The sequence below is a fragment of the Hetaerina americana genome, unplaced genomic scaffold, assembly GCF_022747635.1.
Source record: "Hetaerina americana unplaced genomic scaffold, ioHetAmer1.1.p SCAF_10, whole genome shotgun sequence".
Classification (NCBI taxonomy): Eukaryota; Metazoa; Arthropoda; class Insecta; order Odonata; family Calopterygidae; genus Hetaerina; species Hetaerina americana.
Window position 1 is genome coordinate 7,008,681 of NW_027286070.1, and position 25,626 is coordinate 7,034,306.

The following is a 25,626-nucleotide window of genomic DNA, read 5'->3' on the forward strand; positions in this document are numbered from 1 at the left end:
TTATATTGCAAATGATCAAATCAGCACATCAACAGCTTGTTAATTCAGTAGAATGTCAAGTATAGCATTCATTCCTATCACTCTTACTGAATACTGACTGAGAAGAATTTGACTATTCTTCCCGAGCCGGATTTTGTTATACTTTTGCTCAGCACACCGTAAATTTATTGTGTCGCCTAGTCAATAGATATTTAATTGAGACTTTGTTTTCAAGCTATCTGTGGAGGAATTAAAAAATCAACCCTTGTCTGTAGGCACTGTCACATCTACTGGACTGTCAACGCTTAAACATTTCAGGCCCGCTGAAATAATCAACAGGATTTTGTTTTAGTCATCCGCGCACCGTCTCGCCAATACTCTTTTTGGTTCAAGTCTTGAATCACGAAATTATAGGCTCCCCTTTTGGATCCCGTGGCATATTTATTCATACGAAAAATCGTGATTCAAAAGCTTAGAATTAAGGAATTAGCAATGGTATCACTGATTCCTAATTATCATTTTTCTATTGCTCCCTCCGTATTCTCTCTATCTTACTGCAATCCTAAGGAGTTAGCCTTATGGAATTTCTTTTACTTATGCTATTTACAAATTTAAAATATTAATTGTTGGTAGCAAGAGAGTTAAATTCCCTGAATTTACTTGGTTGGCAAGAATGGTTCAAGATGGATGCCCTCATAGTGATCAGAAATGGGCGTCGTGTTTTGGCATCAGCTGTGTTATTTGCTACGTAAGTTTAGTAGATCGCGTTAAACGATACACATGAAAAGGCTTCGGAAAGTTTGTCAATGGCCGTATTTGAGAAGAACATACCGAGGAAAATAACCCTTGATGACACAGAAGTGTTGACGTGTACGATTGAAAATACACAGAATATCCATGGACATACGGTAACCAATGATTTTTCCAAATTTTAATTAGTTGGTTACTATTTGAATAAAAATAAATGTCAATTATCATACACCAGCTTATAAATATGTTAAATTAGGGACCAGGTACAACTGCCTTTTAACCGCACGTACTTATTACCTTATAGGAATATGTCATCCGAGTTCAACGGGGGCCCACTCCTGATAAATCGTGGCAGATATATAAGCGATATAAAGATTTTGCTTCACTACATCAGATGCTTATTATATCCGGGCTAAACTTGCCAATGCCTCCAAAAAAGATAATCGGCAATATGAATAGGGAATTCGTCGCTGAAAGAAAAACTGCCCTTCAGGTAATACATTACATAAGTGCTGTTAATTTTGCTTAATGAAGATTTTCCAAAAGTTGTAAACATATAAGTTTACATTTTTGAATCTTAATTAGCAAATTATCCGTAATATTTCTCATAAATTAACGAAATGTGTTTCCGAATTACCAAACTAGCACTGAATTAATTTCTATATCTCTGCCTTATCGCCACCCCTACCTCGGCATTGTCTTTGTGTTGCCTGGTGATTCATTAATGTAAGCTGTCAATTCCTTTCAGAAATATCTAAATGTTGTGCTTCAAAATAGATATTTGTCAATGTCACTTGCTGTGAAGAAGTTTTTGGATCCTGAGCCATATTCTCTTCCTTTTGAAGGTAAGGCACAAGCCTCCAATAATCGTATTTATTCAGTAAATTGTGGGACTTAACTTGTTTCTTGTTCACAGAGACGGCATTACAACATGTTTCCATGGTTCTTAGAGGTGAGGTTAACTGCCAAATAATAAGACCTTTGCCAGAAATCGGAACTAGACTTCGGAAACATTATTTTTTGGTAAGTAGCGGTTCTGAAAGCGCATCTCCAATGATACTGTCATGGTGTGAACATGGACCAGATAAATATTTGGAAGAAAAGAATTTGAAAACAGTTTTCAAGGCGCTGGCATCACTTCAGGTAAGTAATTGTACTATGCGTTGAAGTTTTCTGTAATTTTATTTTCCCACACTGAAAGGGATTCTCATATGATAATAAAGGCTGCCCAATAGATTTGGCAATACTTAGGAAACTTTAGACATTGGCAAAGAAAAACATAGTTTGTTAAAGAGCATGCTGTGAAAAAGTTTTAATGATGAAAATTAATGATGGTATTGGGTTTTCAAATTTCTTTAGAAAGCCTTGCCATAATTGTTTCCTATCATCCTAATTTTTATTATGAGAGTAATGTAATTCCACCGCCAACTGTGACAATTGGTGATTTATATCGGGGGCAAATCTAAAATTTCAAGTTGGAGAGTGTCATTATCTTGCCATCGTTTAGGAAAATAATATTCATAATTAATGTCCTGATAACCCAGACTGCTGGTGAAAGCAATGAAAACTACTCCTGGAAGGGTCACACATGCCAGATAGTTTGAAGGGTAGGAATCAGACGAAAGTTTGTCAGCACAGATATCTGTTCCTCCTTGAAGTGGCTGCAACAGCATCTGAGCCTATTGGGGCGGCCATTTGAGTGATGGCTACCCGATGGGTAAAGGAGCACACATCTATTTTATAAAGTATGATGTCACGTGGGAAACCCTACTGAGGAAGTCATCGGGAGACCACCTCAATAATGTATCCCAGGAAAATGTGATGCCTCTTCTGGCTTCTGGCTATGTTGGGATGGTTTTGAGGACAGGAAAGTTAGAGAATACAGAGTGGGAGATAGAATGGCAGCAGAGATTATTATTATTAGGTAATCTACCGGTTAAGGTAGGTTTTTGGATGGACACAACTACCAAACAAACATTTTATTACTCCCAACAAAACACAAAATCCATCATCCTACTCTATATCAGGTCCCTCTTCATCTCTGAGTACTTTCTTTCTCCCTTCATCCCATCCAACATCCCTATCCTGCTCCTTCCCTTTCCTCTTTTGCCCAACATTCTACCCTCTATTACAGTCTTCAACATCCCACTGCCAGTCAATACCCCCTTCATCCACTTTTCCTGCCTCCATAGGATTTCTCCGAACAAACCCCTCTCTTCGCCCACCATACCAAGTACTTCCTCGTTTGTTTTCTTCTCTGTCCATTTCACCTTCTCCATTCTTCTCCACACCCACATTTCAAAAGCCTCCAGTCTACGTCTATCCTCCTGCTTCAATGACCACGTTTCCGCGCCGCCGCCGCGCGTATATAGCTACCCTCCAAATTAAAGTTTTTGCGAGTCTTTTCTTAACATCCTTACTCAACGTCCCCTCATCAACTCCCTCCTCCTTGTGAAAGCCTCTTTGCCTAGCGCAATTCTTCTCCTTACGTCTCTACTACTTTGATCGCATTGGTCCAAAACACTGCCGAGATATGTAAATTGTTCTACCTGCTCTAGATTTTACCCTCCTATTTTAATGTTAAGCTTGGCCTTTTTCTTTCTAGAAAATCGCATAACCTTTGTTTTATTAATATTGATTCTCATCCCATACCTGTCGCACTGAATTTCCAATTCACTCAGCAATACTTGCAACCCCTTGGCTGACTAACGCAGTGTCTGTTCCTCAGTGAGGCAGCTGCAATGGCATATGACCCCAGAGGGGCGGCCAATAAGTGATGGTGTCACGTTAAAAACATTATTGAGGAAGGCAACGGGAAACCACCTCAATTATCATTCCCAAGGTAAATATGATGGTCAGCAGAGATTACTGCAGTGATAATCATGGAGTAATGACAGCTGAGGGGAAGAGAGCTACGGAGGTGTGGCAGTGGTAGTGAAAAAAAAGTAGGGAGAAGAGTAGTAAACATAGATTAGGTGGGCGATAGAATATTCTTAGTAGAAGTAAGAGGTAATTCAATGAACTTTGTCATTAGTCTGGCCTAAATGCAAACAATTAGGGAGAGAGTATGTACATGATCAACTAGGAGAAGTAATTGTGGGTGCAGCGGAATGGAGGGGAGAGAAGTTGAGCAGCTCCATGAGGATAGGGGTTTATACTATTAAGGTGATGCTGAAGATAGGAAGTTGGAAAATATTGAACATGAGATGGAGAGAGGAAACGTGGACATGTTTACCCTGTGTGAGGTGAAATGGAAAGACAGCAGGGAGTATAAGAGTGTGGTTAGAGAGTAATATATATTATACAGAACGGAGGGTCGGAGAGTCAATTTGAGGTAACCATAAGAATGAATAAGAAACGGGGGAGAAGTGTAGTGAATGTCTGAATTTACATAATTAGTAGAACAAAGAAAAGACCCAGTCAATCTAGTGGTAGTAAAGATGAGCATGCTGACAAGCAGTCATAGGGAGGAAGTAACAGACAGTATTGTGAATGTGCCCGAAGAAGGCACTCGATAGGGATGGAATGGGTTGGTAGATGAATGAAAAGATGGTAATAAATCATGAGAGTATTGTTTAGCATGGGGATGGCAGAGCAACCATTTTGGTGTGCAGATCTGGGAGAGTGTTATGGGCAATTCCGCGGTGATCACTCAATTGGTTGGTATGCGAGTTAAGAGTATACTCTTAATTATGTATATAAACGGTGGCACTTCATTGCCAAAAGGTTTGTCATCCCTGGTTTAGGAGAAGAGAATGGGTGCATATAGAAAACTCTAGTTTTTTGTAGGAGAGATCTTTATAATTACTAAGGGCTGACTGCAAAACCTTAATAGGTATACATGTTTGTACATATAGAAGATATTGGGAGAGACAGAAAGGTATCAGTTAGACTCTATTATGTTTAAGCATAGATTTAGGAATAGCTTAATCAGCTCACACAATTACCCATTAGCAGATGTGGTTTTGAATAGCAATTAATGCTGATGAAGTTTTAATTTAATGATCATCTTCTGCCTCTTATTTTCTGCTGAAATCTGCTAAGCTGTGCAAGGATATTGCGAAATGGAGACTGCAAAGGCCTCATCTCCAGCAGTCGTGGCCCAACAGGCCAAATCCCATAGTAACTAAGAGTCATTCTCATATTTGTATCAATCATATTTTCCTGGGATGAATAATTGATGAGGTTTCCCATTGTCTTCCTCAATAATGTTTTTAATGTGACACTATCACTCAATAGCCGCCCCCACTGGGGTCAGATGCCTTTGCAGCTGTCTCACTGAGGAACAGATGCTGCGTGGACTACCTTTTGTGTGGCTCATAACTTTTGACCTATCCGGCATGGGTGACCCTACCAGGAGCAATAATCATTGCTTCCACCAGCACAGCTTTGGTGTCATTGGAACGCACAAGCCCTTCCACCACGTCAAGGTTGTAGACCATGGGGAGGGTTAATTCATAACGCATGTGATAAAAAAGAAATAATGTAATTACTAAGTTATGATGCACTGTTTCCACATCATTGGAATTGTGAAATACATTCTTAGTGAAATGCTAACGATATAGATTAATCCATAATTAGTACACATAGATTAACATTTATTTATAATTTTTGTGCATAGGTTCTCATATTCATGATAACCTTACAAGTATTGCAGTGGATGTTCATTCTTTCATTCCATCCCTAAATTTTGTCCAGGTTTCCGAACAGAAATGTTGATTCAGTCACATCACAATGCAGTTGCCTTGCTTTTTTCCAATGTGGCAATATTTTCCACAGTGTGTGTGGTTTGTAATGTTCAGTGAATTACTTCTCTTGTGGAAAGTAACTTTTTGTGTTTGGGTAAGAAATTGTTGATTTTGGCTGAAATAATTTCATGTAAGGGGATTTTATGCCATTATTGGGCAATCCCTTCCTTTGAAAGAGTTTGATGGATGTTCTTCGTAGCCATTTTTGTGCTTTTTACTTATATTTAGTGTTAATGAGATTTGTTAAATATCCATTGTTTTGGCTGTTTGTTTTAGTTCGTGTCTGATATGGTGCTGCTTAGTATTCGGTGTTTTATGATGTGGAAGACTGCAATTCTTTTGGAGTGATGTCTTGACTTAAAAGAGAGATTGATTTGTTCTGTGTCCATGTTTTTGGAGTATGGAGAATTCCAGCTTTTGATTGGCCTTGGGAATGTTAATATTTAGAAAGTTCCAAGTTCCTTCATTTTTTGACACTTTTATGAATTGGATGGATTGTATAAGATAATTCAGTGTTTAAAAAGCCCTCAAGTTGTCTCCTTGTCACTGACCGCCTACAAAAACATTGTCTACTTACATAATCAAATAAAAAATGTTCGCAAGTGGGTTACCACAAGAAAGCAGATTCCTTTTGAGATTTTCCATGCAAATTTTGTGTAGGATAGGTGACCCACATCAGGGAACCCATGGCAAGGCCTTCTGACTATCTATAATATTTTTAATTCAAAATTAAATGGTTTTGATTGAAATAAACTGCAGGTAAGGAGTATATTTCATTAATAGTTGGGGGAGAGGGGCAGCTGCCTTGATGAGGGCCATTTTGGCGAGTTTCACTGATTCAGATGTGGGGGCATTCGTGAATGAGTAAACCATGTTGAAGGAGAGAATGTTGCATTTTGGAGGCAGTGCTTTTTTGGACAATATTCTGGCACACTCATTTGAATTTCTGCTACCACACTTAGGGGAGAACTTGTGGATATCAGAAAATATGATTCACTCTTTGCAAAAGTAGATTTTTGGAGGCTGAAACAGTTGAAACCACAGTTCTAATGGGGAAGGAAAGTTTGTAATTTTTTAGGAGACTAAAGAACTTTGGCACCAAAAGATTCATAGATTTGTTTTGACTGCTCTCTTGGGTGCGAAATCGCTAAGCTAGAACTGACTGCATTCTTACTCGCTTTCTGAATATTGGGGGTGGGATCCCCTGGGATTTTGGTGATGTAATTTGCTTTATTTAGCATTTTGCTATGTAGGTGTCTTCCTTTGCCATTGCTATTACATTGTATTTATTAGGTGTCTGTACCACTGGTTATTGTCACTGGGGGAAGGCTCTTTTGATGACTCAAGTGGCTTAGTCATGAAGTGTGTTGGTGCTTGTTTTCATAGGAGGGCATTAGGTCATTCATTTCTTTCAAAATTACACCCAACATAGAAACATGCTTTTACCTGATGATGTCATTTGCAGCTATGCATAATTCTATGCTTATGGTGAATGAATAAATTGAATTGAATTGACTTCACAATGAAACCTAGGTCAAAGAAATGGTGTTATGGAATTACAAAGTGTTTCATTCAATGTGGAACACTTCAACTAAGTAATGTAAGAAACTACCCCCTTCATCATGAGTAATTCTACCAAGACCAGCCTTTACCAGAAAGTATGAGGCCTGTCCAGGAAGTAACTTAGGTTTCGGCCTAGCATGGCAGTGGTTAGGGCTAGAGCCACCATCTTGGTATCTAAATGTGTCTACACTCATTGCGCATCCTGCTGTGGTAGTGTGCAGACTGTGGGACTTCTTCTTTGCTTAATGAAAGCTGTTAAAATGTGCGCTGCGATAGAAAATCCCACGAGTTGTGAAGTGCGATTTGTGATTAGGATTTTACTGGGAAAAAAATACAAGCCAATTGAAATTCACCGGCAACTTTGTGAACTGTATGGAGACAGAATAATGGGTGAAGGTTAAGTGAGGCATTGGTGCATTCAGTTTAAAAATGGCCTCACCAATGTTCACGATGACGACTGCACTGGTCGGCCTAGCCTTGTGACAGATGAACTGATTGTAAAAATCAACAAAAATGAGCAAGAGATCCGTTATCTATGATTACGGACCTCTCACTAGATGTGGCTGGCAACACAGAACTTTGACAGTGACACAGTATTGCATGCTGGTGTGAAAAAGTGAAATGTATGGCGGCAGATTTCTTCAGAGATGGAATTGAAAAGCTTGTGTATTGTTATGAAAAAAGACTCAATTTGAATGGCAACTATGTAGAAAAATAGTTAAATAGAATATGCCTTTCAAATGAGTATAATAAAACTTTATCTTGTCATTAGGTCACTTATTTTAATTATTTAGCTTTGATTGTGTGTTGTGCAAAGTTACCGTGCTGTGATGGCAATATGAACATTAAGTAAGGGCCATGTATCCCCCTTATCTCTGTAAAAGTGTGAATTTCACGCATTAAGTGCAGTTAGAATTTCCACTGATATTAGGGATGTAGTTTACTTGCAAAAATATAGTCATTAATTTGACTCTGTTTCTATGTTCAATATATGTTATTTGTGATAAAAGGATATGGACCAATCCACTAGGGCACATCCAAGGCTTCATGGGAAGTGACACAAGGTCTAACAGTCTGTGTGGATTTACTTATTGAGGGTTTGATCATGTGTGGAAGCAGGAAAGTGAATGGATAATTGAGGTGTACTCTGGCACCAAATAGATGCTATGACAGAAAGTTTTCCATATTCTCTCATAATAACTGAGGAATTTTATGGTGTGTCTGGCTTTAGAATTGGAGCGTGTTTTGCCGGATGTCATGGAAACACTTTTGCCTTATTGTCATTGACTTCATCCTGTGAAGTAAAGCTGTTCATATGGTGGTAGCAATGCAATATGGTTGAAGGATCCAAGTCTTAAGCAAAAATTTCCATTTTCGAGTAGATCTTTGAGAATTCTTTGAAGTAGAGGATATCAGTCAGAAGGTTGAGTAACTACCATGATGATTAGAATGTTGAAATCTGTAATTGGTACCTGTGAAATTTGTCATTCAAATACTGAAAGAATATTGTATAATGATCTCTTAAAGATTCCTGCCATTACCATGGGCTTAAATTTGTCAAAATATCTTTTCAATGTCATCATGGAGACTACATCAATGCTTTGAATATCCTCCATATGTGATAGAACGGGTTTTCTTCTACTTCTTTATTATCAAAATGTTCTTCACAGTTCATTAATGGGTTTTCAAAAATATTTCCCTGGACGTAATTACACCATGTTTTAGATGGTGTCTTCTTATTATTCTGAGAATCAAATAGTGTCTCCTTATTCTGAGTAGTGTGAACAGTGATATTTTTAGCAGGATTTTCCCTTAGGGGATTTTTCATCAAAAATTCTGTATTATAATTTGTTTTTGATATCCTCTCCCTCTTGATTGTATCTTTCTCAGCACCCTTTCATACAACCTATAGAGTTGGCTGGTGTTAATGACACAGGAGGATATGTTGTAAGGCGTGCAAGTCCATATGGTAGCCTTAGGGATATGTTAATGGGAGTCTGCAATGCTCCATCTTCTAACAACAGCCAACCAAAGTGGCAGCAGTCATTTTTGTCTAAGTATTGTGGCAGAAGTGGCTCAGAAAGTGTTCCCGAGCATACACATGAACGGAATGGACTTGGTGATGAGGAAGTGGCCATCTTCGGTGCTCAAATACTTGATGCCCTCATATTCCTGCAGGACAAGGGCCTACCAAGTTGTGGTGAGTTTCAGATTCAGAATTTTATGTATGCTTGTGTTGCCAGAATCAATGCAATCCCGGTGGCTCAGCTTTCTCAGTGAGTCATAGTCTTCCTATTCTGCTTAATACTTAAAAACATTGACAGTTAAGAAGTCTTTGATAATTTTTGTTTCCTTTAGTGGCTTTTCTGTCAAACAGTCTGTTAGTATGTCAGGACCTTGGCTATCCTTGTTGGCATCATCTTTCCTTCCTATGCTTCAACTCACTGGTCTAATAACTTCACCATAAAGTAGCTCCCTTGTTTAATAGAGTTTCTTGTGGTATGATTTATGTGTAATTTTTGTATTTTATGTCTGTGAGTGTGAATGCTTCTCTTTTCTTCAGTTCAGACAATTTTATCACCCTTCAGTATTTCAATTTACCCTCTTCAACTTGTCCCAGTAAGCATTCATCCTCTCCACACGTCTCTTTTCACCTTGTTTCTTTCACTTTGTTGCATATTGCTTTAGTTTATTGCTTAATTCTTTGCACTTTCATCTCCTTAATTCTGTGTGCACAAGGGTCGTTTTTATAAAATATTCATATATTTCTATTTGTATAATTTATTGTGCAAAAGTTAATATTCATGTTATGTTGCTAGCTTAATGTGTAATGTATTTGTGGGTACATCATAGGGAGGAAGTATTTTTTATTTATTTTAGAGATACATTATAAATCTGTGGAAACAATTGTCTTAAATACCTCACATCCATTCAATCTTCTTTTACATCAAGAAATTTTTAATACAATATTGAAACTTGGCTTTGTTTCCTAGAGATTTATTGTTTTTGCATTATTCATATTTGATTTACACCCGGAGTGAAGCCAGTGAAATATACTTTTGACTATTGTTTGGAGTTGCTATTCCTTGTGTGGAAATGTGATTGGTTCCAGATAGACATTTCGGCATGCCCTTTGCCATGAAGAGTTTGTTTCCTTTAATGCAATTGAAAATAATATTACCTCTCTTCCCTAAACTAATTATGAAAACATTCTCTCTATTGAGCACAAAATTATCTACTGAAAGGTTTGTTGTAATCCTTAAGTTAACTTCTGTTTACAGTTATATGGGCATTCCACGTAGCTTCTTCCAGTGAGAAGGCCCTCTGACTGGGAGAATATGGCTGGAATACCTGAGAAAATGTTGTCTCAGCAGATGGCTGAATGAGGAAAATAGCCAAAGAAACCTTCTTTGTCATTTTTAGATTTTTGTTTCTCTTCTTTTCTTGGTTCATAAAAATGAGCAACAATAATATTTACTGTTCAGCCCTCTACTTTAAATAAACCTGAGTAGCAAATTTCATTCAATGTTTCAATCTATTCTGTGCATACTCAGGGCAATGAATAGGAAATTCTGAGGAGAAACAAAATTGCACCTCACAAAAAATGCACTAATAAATGTCCGTACATCCATCTTAGGATGAATTCTTTCTTTTTTAACCTAACAATCAGAAGAAGCATATAGCAGGGCATGAGTATTGGCAATCTTTAAGCCAAGTGATGCAAGTTTTTTCAAATGCTTGTATGCTCTACCAAGATTCTTCAGAGGGTTCCCAATATGCCTAATGGCAATAGATATATAATCTGATGAGTCGTCTTTGTGTTGAGAAGTGTGGTACCACTGTTTTTACTGCTAATTGTTTTCAGGAATACACCAGAAGACTATTTTCTTTAATACTTAGGTGTAGACTCAATTTTTTATTGATGTTTTTGTGTCCATCTTTAACTGTACCATGTCCGTAAAAACTGTAATAGTTATAATCTCTTGGGGTTGTTTTAAATTGGAACTGTGATTCTTCAATCACTTATAACCATATCATGGATATAATTGTTTGAGTGCAAGTCACTTCTACTGGATTTCCCGAATGATGTTCATCATATTTGGTTGTACGGCCACATTTAAACTCATTTTCCCAATTGTAAAAAGTCCCAAACATTGGAGCAGATATGCCATTAACTTCCATTAACTCGGCTTTGATCTCTTTCTGTGGTGTAAATCCTTTTAAGTAGAAGTGTTTAATCACGGCTTGATACTCATGATTAATATTTTTCTAAATAAACAAAAGTTTGTTTATTCAATGGAATATGAAAGTCAACACCATGTGATGCATAGATCTGAAGCTTTAACTGTAGTCTAGTGAGAGATGAGGCTTAATAAAAGTAAAGCTTTGTCAATGCTATGAATGACATATCTTGAATTTCCCAAGGAGTTATTGAATGACCCATATTATTATGTTCAACATAGAGTTAAGAATAGTGTCATCGATGCACACAGTTTTCAACAATCACGTGCAGATTCAGATCATAATTTAGCGCTCATGAAATTTAAATTCAAATTCAAAAAGAAAAGAAAAGGAAGAAGTATGAGGAAATGGAATTTTGAAGCTTTAACTGGGCTAAATTGGAAGGAAGTGGTTGATAAAATTTTGAATGGGGATAAAAGGATATATGTGCAGTAGAAGAAAGCCGGGAGTATCTGATAAATGGGATGATGAAAGTAGCGAATCGAAAACATTGGAACAGTAAATAGGAGAACCCCTCCACAGTGTGGAATATTGTAATATATTGTATTTAAGGTGCAGTGTTGAGTTATCAGCGCATGGAAAAGGAGCATTAATGCAACACTTGATGTTAAACTTAAAGTTGCTCATTTAAATGCGATGCTTAACCATCAATATTTTGCTAGGAGAGCCTTACAATTTTCACCTCAAGTATAATAACCCAGCCTTGTCACCAGTGTGGATATCACATTCCATATGGGCTGCGAAGTGTCCTTTTGTGCCCCCTCCCCTCCCTTGCCTTCCTAAATCAGGAGTCTAAATTATCTAAAGGCATTGTTATGAGCACCTAATGTATTCTCTAGTCATTCATCCATTTATTCCTCAGGGCACATCCACAGCGGGAATGTGGTGATCAGTGGTGGAGCTGCAAGGCTGCTGGAAGTGGAGAATGGTATCCTGGGCCTACCCCAGTGGAACAGACACTTCATCCTTCGACTCCCCAAGCTGAGGCAGTCGGCAAGTCCTGTGGGGGCAATTGAAGGGGAGGTGAACCCATTGGCCAGGAGGGCCAATAAGGGCCTCCTGGCCATGGCAGACTCGTACTGCTTCGGCCGGCTAGTTTATGAAATGGCGATGGGGCAGGAACTTGCAGATGCCACGATGGAAGTTGTGCCCCCTCTCTCTCCCTCCCTTCGTGAGTGCTCCACAGCAGTGGCCCAGTAAATGTGCATAATGTTTTGGTGTCTCATTTCATGCATGTGAGGAACTTTGCTTAAGAAATGCCACATCATAACAAAAGGGTGGCCATTTGGCATGAAATAGTATGGAAGTGATGTAATTTTAAATTTTTCCTTTCTGCTGATAAAAATAGTAAGAATTATTCTGAATCCAATGATGAATTATGTGATGGGAAATGAGGTCCCTCAGCCTTAGTTACATAAATAAAGTGAGCATATTCTCCGTAAGGCATGAAGCAAGCAAAGGAGAGCATTCCTGCTTGAGTATGTTTATGTAGTATATATATATATGTGTGTGTCATGGACACTCATTTGCTGTCGCTTTGCCTGGCCCCTGATGCATAGCATCTGGCTCACCACTGGGTATCTGATTCATGCTCAGGTTCCTTGCTGGAGCAGACCTTGGGTGCCGAGTCCTGCCGTAATGGCCTCCCCACTCTCCAAGAGTTAAGGGCCCTTCCGTTCTTCAGTCGAGTGAGAAGAGAGGGCCAAGGGTACCTGAAAATCTCAAGCACCCTGCGAGAGGCTCTCCGAGTGGCGAGGGCAAAGGCAGAGGATAGGGTGAGAGAAGACCAGAGGCTGGTGAGTGTGATACCCTCCTCACTGTTGATGTCCGCCCTTTCATTCGTATGTCAGTAGGTGAGTGGATGAGGGCTCTGTTTTCAGAATGAATTGTTAAATCTTGGGGGACCACCTGGGATACCTTTGATTCAGAAACACTCGTCCCAGAGATCTTCCATTTTATAATTGAGATCACTTCATGGGAATATCCATAAATGATGTCACCAAAATGGCAGTCAAAGCAAGCTGCATTCATCCCTTTGGCTTCTCACAGGGAACTCAGCAGAACGATTTTTGAATTTGTTTCTTCATAGATGTGAGTATAAAACTTATAGTTTCTAGTGAACACAAATTTCAGTCAAGTGCATAGGCTATATATCACAGCACTGGGCTTGGATTGTCATAGGTAGTGTGAAAGGTGCTTGGTCTCACCACAAGATGTCAGTGCTAGTGCATTAATTTCCTGCGTAGTAATAGGTAATTCTTTTATGAATTAACGGGACAGTGCCAGTGCTCTGGGAAGAGATATGTGGTGTGGATGTCCCTCTGTTGTTTCATTTGTCTTATTCATTCATAAGCACATTGAATTCCAATGGGGATGTCGCACACACCCTTGTTTCACCCAGTGTTTTTTTCAAACCAGTCACCCAAAGAGTTTTTCACCCTCACCTACACACATTACTCTTTTCAAGTATTGCTCTTTTAGGATTCAAAACAATTCATTCACTGAATTTTCTCACAGAATCTTCCAGAACTTTCCTCTGTTTAACCTGAGATATTACCCCTCCAAGTCAACAAAATCCATTGCCTTCTTTTGGAGATCTGTGGACTTCTCAATTGCAAGCAATAAATCCATAGATATTGGATATTCACCCCCAGTCATGAGACCGCATGGATCAAATCCAGAATTATTCTGATTCCCATTCCAATGCCAAGTCTCAAGTTTCCATTCTCATTTCCGACTTCCAATCCAATTAATAAATAGTAAATAATCACTTCATCCCAATATGATCATAATTATGCATCACTTATAGGATTCATTTGAAAATGGCTCCAAACCTCATTCATTGCAATGCAGTCATTGCAAAAAAAAATATTTTAGTTACTTGTTATGTGGATAAATTTAGTCACTGAAAAGTCTGAGTCACCCATGCGTACCAGTGCAGCGGCCTGAGCGAAAGCAGCATGAAACAGCATTTCTGTACAGTGGAGGGAAGTGATCCCACCACCAGACAAAGCGGGAGCTCTGCTAAGATGGACAATTTCTTTGTTCTTGTAACATGCATGAGCAAAAGCATGAGTGGTCACTGGAGTTAAATGATGCCACCGTTCATTGAAATTGCAACTGTGATCTGGATAAATTTAGTAACTTTTGAAGAACTTGATCCCTATTTCTTATTCTTGGCTCAGAATGAAAGAATGGTCATGAAAGAACCAAATCAACCCATCACTAATTTCTTCATATTGTTCCAAGTCACCCTCTTTTCTTACAAAGGTGCAATTTTTACACTCTTCCAATCATTGGGTACATATAAAGTTTGCAAACACAATTCACACACACAATTAATGATTAACTTGTTTTAATAATATTGCCATCACAGTAATCAATTGGAAGGTTATTTTAATAGGTGAGAGGGTAGAGGTCACCTAATAATACTAAGGCCCCTGGCATATGAAATTCATGCATGAGGGTAGAAGGGGGCCAATTCCTTATTTCCTGTGCTGCCTGCGGTTTTCCAGGAAGATATGGTAATTTGAAAAATGGTAATGCTTTGGTGAATCTGAAAGTGTCCATAGTTCCATGGCAATTTATATGTCACCTATGAAATGATGTAACTAGAAGTCACATTTGAGAAATGTAATTAATAAGACTGCTCCAAGAGGTACCAAAAATTTTCCCTACCCTCTGTTTACTTGTCCTTTCCCACCCATTTTGAAAATAGGTTTTTGTTTGTATTCAGATTTCAGGGGTAGATGATGTTCTTTAGTGCTTAGATTTCAATGGCTGACTCAGCCATTGTCGTAATCTACACCTAAGAAAGCAGTTCAGATTACAACACCCTGGCAGATAACTAATCTGAAGACCATTTTATAAATCATTTACCTCCCTGCGCCTTAATAACCAATCTATTAGCACAAACTAATTTTATTGAACTGCATATATCATTCACAACATAAACATAAAAATGTACAGTTATGAATGAAACCTTAGAAAAAATACAAAAATCTTCTTCTTATCTCCCTGCTTTGTTGTAATTCAATCTAAAGTTCTTCTGAAAGATGAATTTGAGTTTTTTGCTATAATTTATGTGTAGAGCTGTCCAGGCAAAATGAATTAGATAATCAAGGATTATGTAAATTCTAGGTCTGTGCATTTGAGTTTTCACTCTACTTCATGCAATGTTGCCACTCAACTCATTTAGAAATTTAACATATTTGTGAACTGATGTTGTATTGTGTATAATAATTCTGAGTACTGTATTTCCCTACCCATAAGATGCATTATGATAGTAAAAACATTACATCTTATTTGCCGAAAAAAGGAGGAGGATTTTATTGGAGGAAACTAGAATTGCCACTTTAGAAAATTAGCTACGATATAAATTTTTATTCAAAGTAGAATCCCAGGAATTTGTCAAGGGTACATAATCCATGTTCCCTATTTGTCCTATCTGAAAATACATCCTCTTTCTAAAGTTTATGACACATTTGTGGAATTCTATAACCTTTCTTTCACATACAAGTATTAGTTTTCTTGCTATTGTAGTACTGCCATGCAGCAGAGACCATTCCTCTATGTGAATCCTTCAGATTATAATATTCTCCCAGAAAAATCACCAATGCTTACCTATCAGTCATTTTTTTGCCTCTTGGTAATTTTCTCGCTTCAGTTAATATAATTTTTGTTGAAACAGTAATCTTGTTCTTCCTGTGATTTGTAATCCAGTTCTTAACTCGTTCCTTGAGCCATTTATGAGCACATGCACATCAAGTTTTTTACTCCCATCTGCATGCAACAAATCAATCTCCTACTTCCTCCATTCTCGTACGTATCATCATCTCATTTGGAGGTGGGCCAAAACGCCTTCCAGCTGCCCTGTTTCTGTGTTCTGAAGCATAATTCATGGCTTCAAGATTAAATGCAATACTGTATGACAATCTTCTGTCTTTTGACCTCATGTGGTTATGCTAATGTTAACTTTTATGTAACACAATTTCTGTGTGTAAAAGCCAGATGTGCACACCAAATAGAAAGGAATGTATGACACATTAAATAACGTGCCTCTGGGCTCTGAAGTTGACTCCAAGAGTTACAATGTTTGAGCAAAGGGGCGACATCCCCTAAAGCGCAGTGCATATTTAGTTTAACAGGAGCACCACATGTGAGATGAAACTGAATGCCCTACGTTGTTTACAACTACAATTTGGGAATTTTTACAAGAAGTACTTTCTAGGAAATATTAAAGCTGTGTTGCTCACTACTGGCACAGCAGTGTTAATATCAAAATTTGTAATAAATGCAACTATTTCCTATGCCTGATGAGGGAAAAATAATTAATGGATGGTATTTTTCCAGTGAATTGGCTTGTGTCTTACAGGTCAAAATTTGACCTGTGTACTCCTGGCCCATAACACACGTGCTGGTTTTAGAGCACATTTTGGTGTGAAACGAGTGTATCTTATGGGTTGGGAGGTATCTTTTATTAAAAATAGTGTACTAAGAAGGAAGAAAAACTCATTTATAGATAGACTAAGAGTAAGAAAAGAACCTACTCCTACAGTAATCTTGAAAACTGTTAAACTTTTAACTTGAGAGATTTTCAATGTGTGCAAGATATCTTTCTTTCAATGTGTTCCCTCACAAGTATTTAGGTTTGAAAGGCAAAGTGCAAGTATACAAAGATTAGCCTTGTATCCAGGAGCTAGTTTAGTATATTATACCCACTTCTAATCCCAGCATATTAAGAATTGCCTTATGTTCATTTTTTCTATGAGCATTTTACAGTTAAAATGTAATGTTGGGATTTGTCCTGTGCATTGTACTTCTGGTTAATATATTTATGTGACAGCAGCAACATACTTACCATTTTTAAACTCAGGAGCCACAAGAGATGCCTAAACATTTATAGTGCATCATTGAGTGAGACTCTGTGAAGCCTGATGCAGGTTTGATATAATGATGGTAATCATTTAAATATTTTATTTGCAGTTGCGGCATCAGAAGAGATTGGCAAAGGTACGGGAGATTCTGAATTCTTCTGACGAGACAAAGCTAAGGAGACTAAAACAGGTAATGAGAGAATACTTCAGTAGAGACCATTCAAGAGACTGTTTTTAAATATCACCCAGGGAAGGGAAAAGTTGTTTGTAAGTGTCGTAGTAGCTTGGATTTGGAGAGTAAATCAGAGGGGTGGAGTAATTATGCTGATCAAAAGATTCCAGTGTTTTATAAAATTAAACCGTTGCACATTAAAGACAAAGCACAATCAAAAGTGTCTCTTGCAGGAGGTTTTGCTAGAATGTTGTGGAATTTGACAGTCACTCAGGTAAAGTAATGGCTCATTATTGAGTTGCCTCAGCAAGAATTGTTGGGCTGGTATTTTGTTTTTTGGCATGTATTTGTTCTTATTATGATAATTATCTTGAAAAATGTGACTTTGAGGATCCAGATGCTTATGGCTTTAGCAGAAGTGTTTTAGATGGAAGATTATGGCTGGTTCTCATGTCAATCATTGGCTGGATTTTGTTATTTACATTACTAGGGGTGTATTTGGTTTATTATAATTGATTTTTAATAAAGCACTCAAAATTGTAGCAAACTAAATTGCCTAGAAAAAGATTCATAGTCTAAAATTAGGCCAACATACAATGGTGGTCTGAAAAGTACTTGGCCTCACTCTAGGGTGGCAGTGCTACTCCCATGATATTTTTTCTCGTTTTGGCACAACTGAGAGTAGGCTGTGTAAAATTGTAAGCCATTCCATCCAGTAGTTTGCCGTAGGCATTTGAATCAGTTGCAGTTTGTGTGTTATTAGAAATGGAAAAAATCAAATATTGTGCAGCGATAAAATTCTGAATTAAATATGAAATATGCAAACAGGAAAAGAATATTACAAAAATATGATCAAATGTACCCGAAGTATTAGAATTTTTATAGCTGAAATATAACATTCCGATGAATTATGTGCAACTATGTCAATAGTTAGATAACCAATGGGATATTTGAAATTTTGGGTTTATCCCATTGACTATGAATGTATTCCTGTTGATATTTTGGTAGAGTGAGAGAATGAATGGAGCATTACCCATGCTCGTATGACTAATCAAATAACAGTAAAAATTACCAGAACAGCCTGTAGAGAGATGTACTCTGTGCTATGATTGAGTTCAGCTTCATTTACTACCTTGATCAAAAATTTCCCGGAATTTATTCAGAAAATTAAAAATACAAGTTTATTCATCTAAATCTATATTGTCCCCTTCAAAGTAATCCCCATCGACTGCAACACACTTATGCCAGCGCTTGATCCAATCCTCGAAACATTTTTTATATTCGGTTTTCGGTATGTCCATCAGTGCTTCCTGCGATTTTTCCATTACTTCCTCTCGGCTGCTAAAACGCGTTCCCCGTAATGGTTTTTTAACTCGATTGAACAGAAAGAAGTCACAGGGAGCCAAATCAGGTGAATTCGGTGGCTGTTGGATGGTATTTGTTGCATTTTTCGTCAAAAAATTATGAATAATGATAGCACTGTGCGACGGTGCGTTATCATGGTGCAAAATCCATGAGTTTTCTGCCCACATTTCTGGTCTCTTTCGGCGAATTGCTTCACGCAAACGTCTCATAACGACCAAATAATACTCTTTGTTTACTGTCTGGCCTTCTGGCAAAAATTCATGATGCACTACACCGTTGTAATCCATGAAAACCGTCAGCATTGCCTTCTTTTTTGACTGAAAACGACGTGGTTTTTTTGGTCTCGGCTCATTTGGTGAACGCCATTCACTTGCCTGATGTCTGGATTGCGTGTCATACTCATAAACCCACGTCTCGTCTCCAGTAATGATCCTTTTGATGAATGTGGGATCGGATTCAGCCTCGCAAATCATGTCTTTTGCGACGTCAACACGGTCTCTTTTTTGCATGAAATTGAGGTCTTTTGGCACCAACTTTGCTGCTACACGACGGAAACCCAAATCATTAACCACAATGTCTTGGGCGGATCCATAGGCAATGTTCAAGTCCTCCGCTATTTCTCTGATGGTTAATTTGCGGTTATTGACCAACATTTCTTTTACTTTATCAATTTTTTCACCGACTTTCGATGTCGATGGTCTGCCACTGCGTTCATCATCTTCGATTGACTCACGACCACTTCTGAACCGCTCGTGCCACTGGTAAACGACCGTTTTTTTTAGAGAATCGTTGCCGAAACACTTCTCCAACATTTCCAACGTCCGTGCGCCACTAAATCCGTTTTTTACGCAAAATTTAATACAAGTTCGTTGTTGCAAATTTAAATCCATTTCTGAAATTGTAAAAAATCGCCAACACACACAGAGATAGATGTACTCTTGGCTACGTAACTTTTGCAAATGTCAAGTTATGACACTAAGATTTAAAGGGAATATCAACAACAGATGTACCAATTTAACAAAAAAAACAGAACTCAAATCGGAACGATGGGAGCGCCACACGGTGGTTATTCCGGGAACTTTTTGATCAAGGTAGTATGGCCTGGAAAGAGGTCACCAAAAAGAAGAAGGAACCCTTTGGAACATTTTATTATTATATTTTGCATCACTTCAAGGAGAGTTAAGAGGAAGTAATTAATGCTGAAATATAAAGTTCTTGGCTTGGCAGTATTGGTGTCTGTAATTCAGTGTTACAATTCAATATCAGCTGGGGCCCTCCTCCACAAGAAAAATCGATTGCTGTATAACGCAGAAGTTTTGCAGATTGAATATCAGATAATTGAATTGCATTTTTTAGGAGGACTTGTTTTTTAACGAATTAATTGATACACTATCTATTCGAGTGATGAAAAAGTCTTTGAAAATTCAGAGGCTGAAATGTGTACACCAGCTATAAATCTTATGGTTGTAGTTTTGTATTCACTTACCAGATGAATGCATGTATAATGTTATAGAGAAGCTTGAAATTCTGACAGGGGTTTTGAGAGTTGAAAACAAACCCCTACTGATTTTTGAAGAATTCAATGATGATATACTTAAATATCCATGTACTGAAGCTGATCTAACCAGCATTCACTCCTTCAATATGGTTGTTGCAATAAAGGGTATTGTGCATCAAAATTTCATTAGCAAAATATTAACATGGGAATAAAATGACTGTTATTGAACATATATTATTGGTTTTTTAGAGATATTCATCTTAGCAATATTATTACTGTAAAGGTGTAAGTTAAAATGGTGTTGGACAGATTCCTTTATTTAAAAATATTTTGGCATCAGTCTCTGCATTGCAGGCCCAAAAACATAAACTTTGTTGCTTGAAGAGGATGGCTATTATGCTATGCCAAGAAAGACATTACAAAAACAAAGCAGAGGAAAACTGACATAGGGATCATTCAATTTTGAGATCCAACTCATGCAATGAATATTGTGTATTATTAGCTCCAAATACCATCTTTATTGGTCAAAAGATTTTGACTTTGTCTATATTTTAAATAAATGTTCCTTGTGGCATCTCTTTCATTGGAACTAGATGGTAGGAGGGTGTAATTTTAATTTTGATTACACAATTGTTAACAAATCTTTCTTTACAACCCCTACTGTCTTCCCATCCATGCTTCTCCGTAGCATGCCACTAATGATATTGACTCATTCCTGCGAAAGCAGGCAAAGTCTTTTCAGACAAAGGCAGCACCACTACCCAGCATCACTATGGAGGACAGCTTGGGTCCTGTCACAAATGTCACAGCAGAAGGTAGCTTACATGAGCCCGGGATGTTGAATGGACGATCTCCCGAAGACCTGCGCTCTGAGAGCCCTAACAGTATCAGTACTGTGACATCAGCAAGCACTGTCACTCCATCCCCACCTCCGTCAATCCCAGGAGCAGGGGGCACCAATCCATGCCGTGGTGCCCTCCTTGGTTCCATTTGCAACTTTGATCGCAATGCTTTGAGGCATGTCTCAGCAAACTCAGTGAACGGAGGTGGTCAGTGAAGAAGCGAAGCTAGCTGGACCACCAAGAAGCAGCAAGGTCATCACGTGGCTTTAGAACGGACTCCTCTCTCTCTCTCAGAATTGACCCCATCGATTGATTTGATGCATACCATGCAAGTCTGTCCACCAAAGTATTGTTGCCCTGTTGACTTGTGGTCATGCCTTGCAAGGAACACGACGTGTCTTTTTCTCCTCCCCCCCTCCTCCTCCTTTTCGTCTCCACCCCTTGGCCAGCAGTGAATATAAATGCAATCGCAGCTTACCGTGCCATGTGCTATCCTCACCATTGCATATTTATTTTTGGCGCCACCTCCTGACCAGAGATGCATATGCATCAAGTGTTGGCACAAGTTTTAAGAGTGAGCATATTTTTTATGCTAATTAAGGATATAGAAAGTAAATGAATGGTGTATGGAATGAAATGAGCAATTATTTTAAAGAGAGTAAATTTTGTTGAATGTAAATTGCAAGTGTAAGTTCAAACCTAGTCAAATGGAACACACACCTGACTATAAAATTATATAGTATATATGCCAATTTCCTTAACCTTCTACGCTGTCTCTATGTATATAAGAATATGCCATTTTTAACAATGTGAAATTAATACTTTTTACAGTAATCTCCTTTGATCATTAATTATCCCAAAGAGTTTATTCTGTGATTAGGATTTGAATAGATTTCAAAACCATCTTTTTGTGTGTTACCTATTATTAATGTTGAATTATTTTGTTTTATAATTTTAAAATTTCAGCACATTCCCATCTCCTTAAATTAATCTCTCCCCATCAACTGGGTCTCATTTTTTTCTATTTCCTGATGATGCATATTTATTTATTATGTGTTGTAACATGAGATAATTTAATATCAACCTCAGGTTGAACTATTTTTCAATTGTTGGGTTTTGAATAAAACTAATTTATGGCAAAATTAATATTTTTTATAGATTCCACAGTGTACCATGCCCTAATTAAAAAGCTTCATCATGTTCACAGGATGACACATTTCCTTTATGTCTAGTGTCTATAACTAAAATTTATCCTGTTTATTTGGTAATTTTTCATTAAAATAATAATTTTACTTAAATAAACATGTTGTGTATGGTACACAATCTAATTGGTGCATTCAACTGTCAAATCACAACAAATTCATTGTGGCTTGAATTGCAACAGGTGTCCAATGTCTGGCTGTGAAAATAATGAAATAAGTACTGTTTTTCTGTGAATTACTTTTTGAATTTTTCAAAGAATAATTGCACACAAAATTTATTAAGTGTTATATGCTTTGTGTTTACATATATGTTTGTGTATACTGATCTTTCAATCTCTCCATGACTATTTTCACGCTTTGGAGTTCCATGGTAAATTTTATCAGCCGACGTAAATGAAGGTAATGTTGTATTCATTGTTATGTATTATATAATCAAACTGTATACATGTTAAAATTAAACCTTATAATTTTAAAGGAAATCATATTTTGTTTCCCTATTTATTGATTAATTTGCAGTTTCTCCTTCTCTGATCTCACAAGATTTAACAGAAGTGATGTAAAAACCTTCAACATAACATGGCATGCATATCATGATATCAGGTGCACATTTTGGTTTTTGGAATTATTGTTATTTATGGCATTCTACTTGTTAAGTTAGGTTTTTGATGGGCATTGATTTCCACATTGATTACTCCAACAACTCTTAATCCTTGCATAATACAGTATTAAATACCCATAATACCACGCTAAAATGAGTTATCCTTAACCTTTTTGTGATCTCTACCTCCCTTCATTCCATCCATCTTGCCCTTATAATTTCCTCCCTCTCCCTTATTCAACCCTACATTCCTCCCAGTCTACATATGTATCACAATCTTCAACATTCCAATCCTACTCTCAATATGCCCTGTATCAACTTGTTTTGCCTTCTTCAAATTTCTCCCAACAACCTCCCCTCCTGTTTCTACATGTCTAGTTCTTTGGCTCTTTTCCTTTACATCCATTTCAAATTTTCCATTCTTCACCACTACATATCAAGAGACGTCACTCTATACTTATCGTATTACATCAACAATGAGGTTTCTGAGCAATACAAGACTTTATCCGAGCTTTCACTAATCCTTCCGTCACATTTCTGCATTAGAATCATGACATTAACTTCCTTCTCTTCACATGTTTCTTTACCCAATTTAAATGTTCTTTTATTATCCTTAATACTTTGCCCTCCAAAAATAGGTGAACTGTTCATACCTATCGCACTGATTTTCAATGCACCCAGCCAATCTTGCACCCCTTAGCTGACTAACTTAACCAAAGCTTGGTCATCCACCAACCTATCTAATTTTATGGATTCTTTGCCGACTTTTGTGTCCATCTCCAATTTTCCCCATGTCTCCATAATCATTTCATCCATGTATACATTGAATACCACAGGTGATAATGAGCAACCCTGTCTTAATTCACTCCCTAACAATGCCCATCCCGGCTCTTCATCCTCCACATGTATTGAAGCAGTCTGAGAAATGTATAGGTTGTGGATAAGACTCCTTTTCTTCCAATCCACTCCTATTTTCTATGATACATTCATTAGGTCTACCCAATGTACTCTCTCAAATGCCCTTTCAAAATCCACGAAACAGCCAAATACATCCTGATTGTATTCTACATATGAGTATGTTCCTCTATACTAGTACATTGCAGTGTTTTTTTTTCAAACAAGATGTTAATTCACGTTAAACCTTTGCCACTCTCTACTAAAACGAATACATAAACAGTAATCAACTTGAAGGTCAGTTTGGTAGAGTTCAGCTAGTACTAAGTCCAACGTGTGTCAAATTCACTCATCAGGGTAGGGGGGCCAGATCCCCATGTGAATACCTAAGCTTGAATATTGTAGGACATTTGGATGCCTTTTGTATATTATCTTTAGATACTATGGATATCTACAATGAATGAACTTGGGCTAAGTGGTATAAGGCTTCAAGGTCTGATGTAAGTGTACACAAGGCATAAAGATGCCCTAAATTTATATTTTTGGGGAAAAAACAAGAAGTTACTCCAAAATTTAAAGCATATAATATTCTTCCAACTGAAATATAATTAAAAAATGCACACGCTTTTCAAAATGATTAAGCAGCATTTATCAAAAACTTTCTCATCTGTTAAAAGAATACATGGGGTAATTTCTTAGGTATTTTTACTTTATTTAGAGGTTGACAGTTGTTACACGTTTAATATATAATTGTTTCAAGATATACTTGGATATTTATAAATTGACGAGATATTTCAAGCAAATGAAAAAATAATACAAGGAAAAATGAACCAGTCTTTTAATTCTATACAAATAACCCATACCTACTCCATTCAGTAGGAATATAAATGAATCTAATCTAGATTTTATTTTTCGTTCCTGTTGATTTATTTTTGTAAATTTAAATCAACAGAAAGATCTTAGAACTTAGGTTTTAATTGATATACAAGTGCTTAGATTTTTTCTGAATAAATACTATTTTAACATCATAATTACTTTAAACCTTAAATACTTATTTTTGGGATTTAAGATTTTTAAAAACGTAAGAAATAAACAACGAGAAATTAAATTTAATCGATTGCGTCAAAATGGACGAATTAAAAGCTGAATAGTATGAAGCTAATATGAATTAAATCTTAATTTATTTTCTTCCTATCAATTTATTGTAAACGGTCATTCTCAATGATTTCCCACTGCATATCTTGTAAATTTATCCTTGTGTCTATCCATAAATCCCCTAACGACAAAGGAATTTCATTACCTAGGCTCTCTACAAGTAAATTGATTATAAGTTAAACATATATGTACTCTATTTAAATTTTATAATAATCCTTGCGATATCTATTTGATTTGTGAACATCCAATGAAAAATACAGATGAAGTTTATTCAGCGAAGAGTAAGTTCCGACCATCGGACACTTTCGATTCTGGTTACTAGGTAACGAAGGCGGAAATGTTTCAAACAATGAGGATTGAGAAGCAAGACAGGTGTTATCGGTGCGTTGCGTTGTGAACATGCGTATTCACTTCCATATGATTTTTCGAAAAGCTTTTAAACTTTGATGTCATAGGTCATTATTTATCAGCACAAGAAATACAGCTTCGGAGAATGATGGAAAGGTAAAAACGAAGACGGCATTTATTTTTAATTCACATAAATCAATAATTTCATGTAAATTTTTGGATTTCTCTGATCATCAACCATTCTTTATAGTAAGCAGAGCATCCTGGATCTTGCAATAGAGCTCAATTCAAAAAATACGAGTTTTCATGGCCCGGAATCACTGTCGGGGGATAGTGTACTGTTATTTATTGGAAGTAGAGGTGTTGTACGTTTCACAATCTCTTCAATTTATGA

The 25,626-nt window shown here is 37.2% G+C and overlaps 1 protein-coding gene across 2 annotated transcripts; it reads left to right on the forward strand.

The window, feature by feature from the left end:
* The first annotated feature begins 663 nt into the window (after positions 1 to 663).
* Positions 664 to 22,696, forward strand: LOC139699966 (PX domain-containing protein kinase-like protein). 2 transcript variants are annotated; one of them, XM_071598363.1, is made up of 9 exons: positions 664 to 887; positions 1,034 to 1,222; positions 1,478 to 1,574; positions 1,646 to 1,872; positions 8,931 to 9,240; positions 12,145 to 12,453; positions 12,879 to 13,078; positions 17,268 to 17,348; positions 20,918 to 22,696. In XM_071598363.1, the coding sequence occupies exons 1-9, from the start codon at positions 786 to 788 to the stop codon at positions 21,248 to 21,250; spliced, it is 1,848 nt and encodes a 615-aa protein (XP_071454464.1). In that variant the 5' UTR covers positions 664 to 785; the 3' UTR covers positions 21,251 to 22,696. The 2 variants fall into 2 exon arrangements, with proteins under 2 accessions (XP_071454464.1, XP_071454465.1); XM_071598364.1 differs by having other exon boundaries at positions 20,921 to 22,696.
* The last annotated feature ends 2,930 nt before the right edge of the window (positions 22,697 to 25,626 follow it).

Bases quoted from the DNA above. Each gene is read 5' to 3' on its own strand.
- LOC139699966 (XM_071598363.1), top strand. From the start codon at position 786: ATGGCCGTATTTGAGAAGAACATACCGAGGAAAATAACCCTTGATGAC. The intron at 1,873-8,930 runs GTAAGTAATTGT...TATCTTTCTCAG, and splicing joins AGGCGCTGGCATCACTTCAG to CACCCTTTCATACAACCTAT. The intron at 9,241-12,144 runs GTGAGTTTCAGA...TTTATTCCTCAG, and splicing joins CAAGGGCCTACCAAGTTGTG to GGCACATCCACAGCGGGAAT.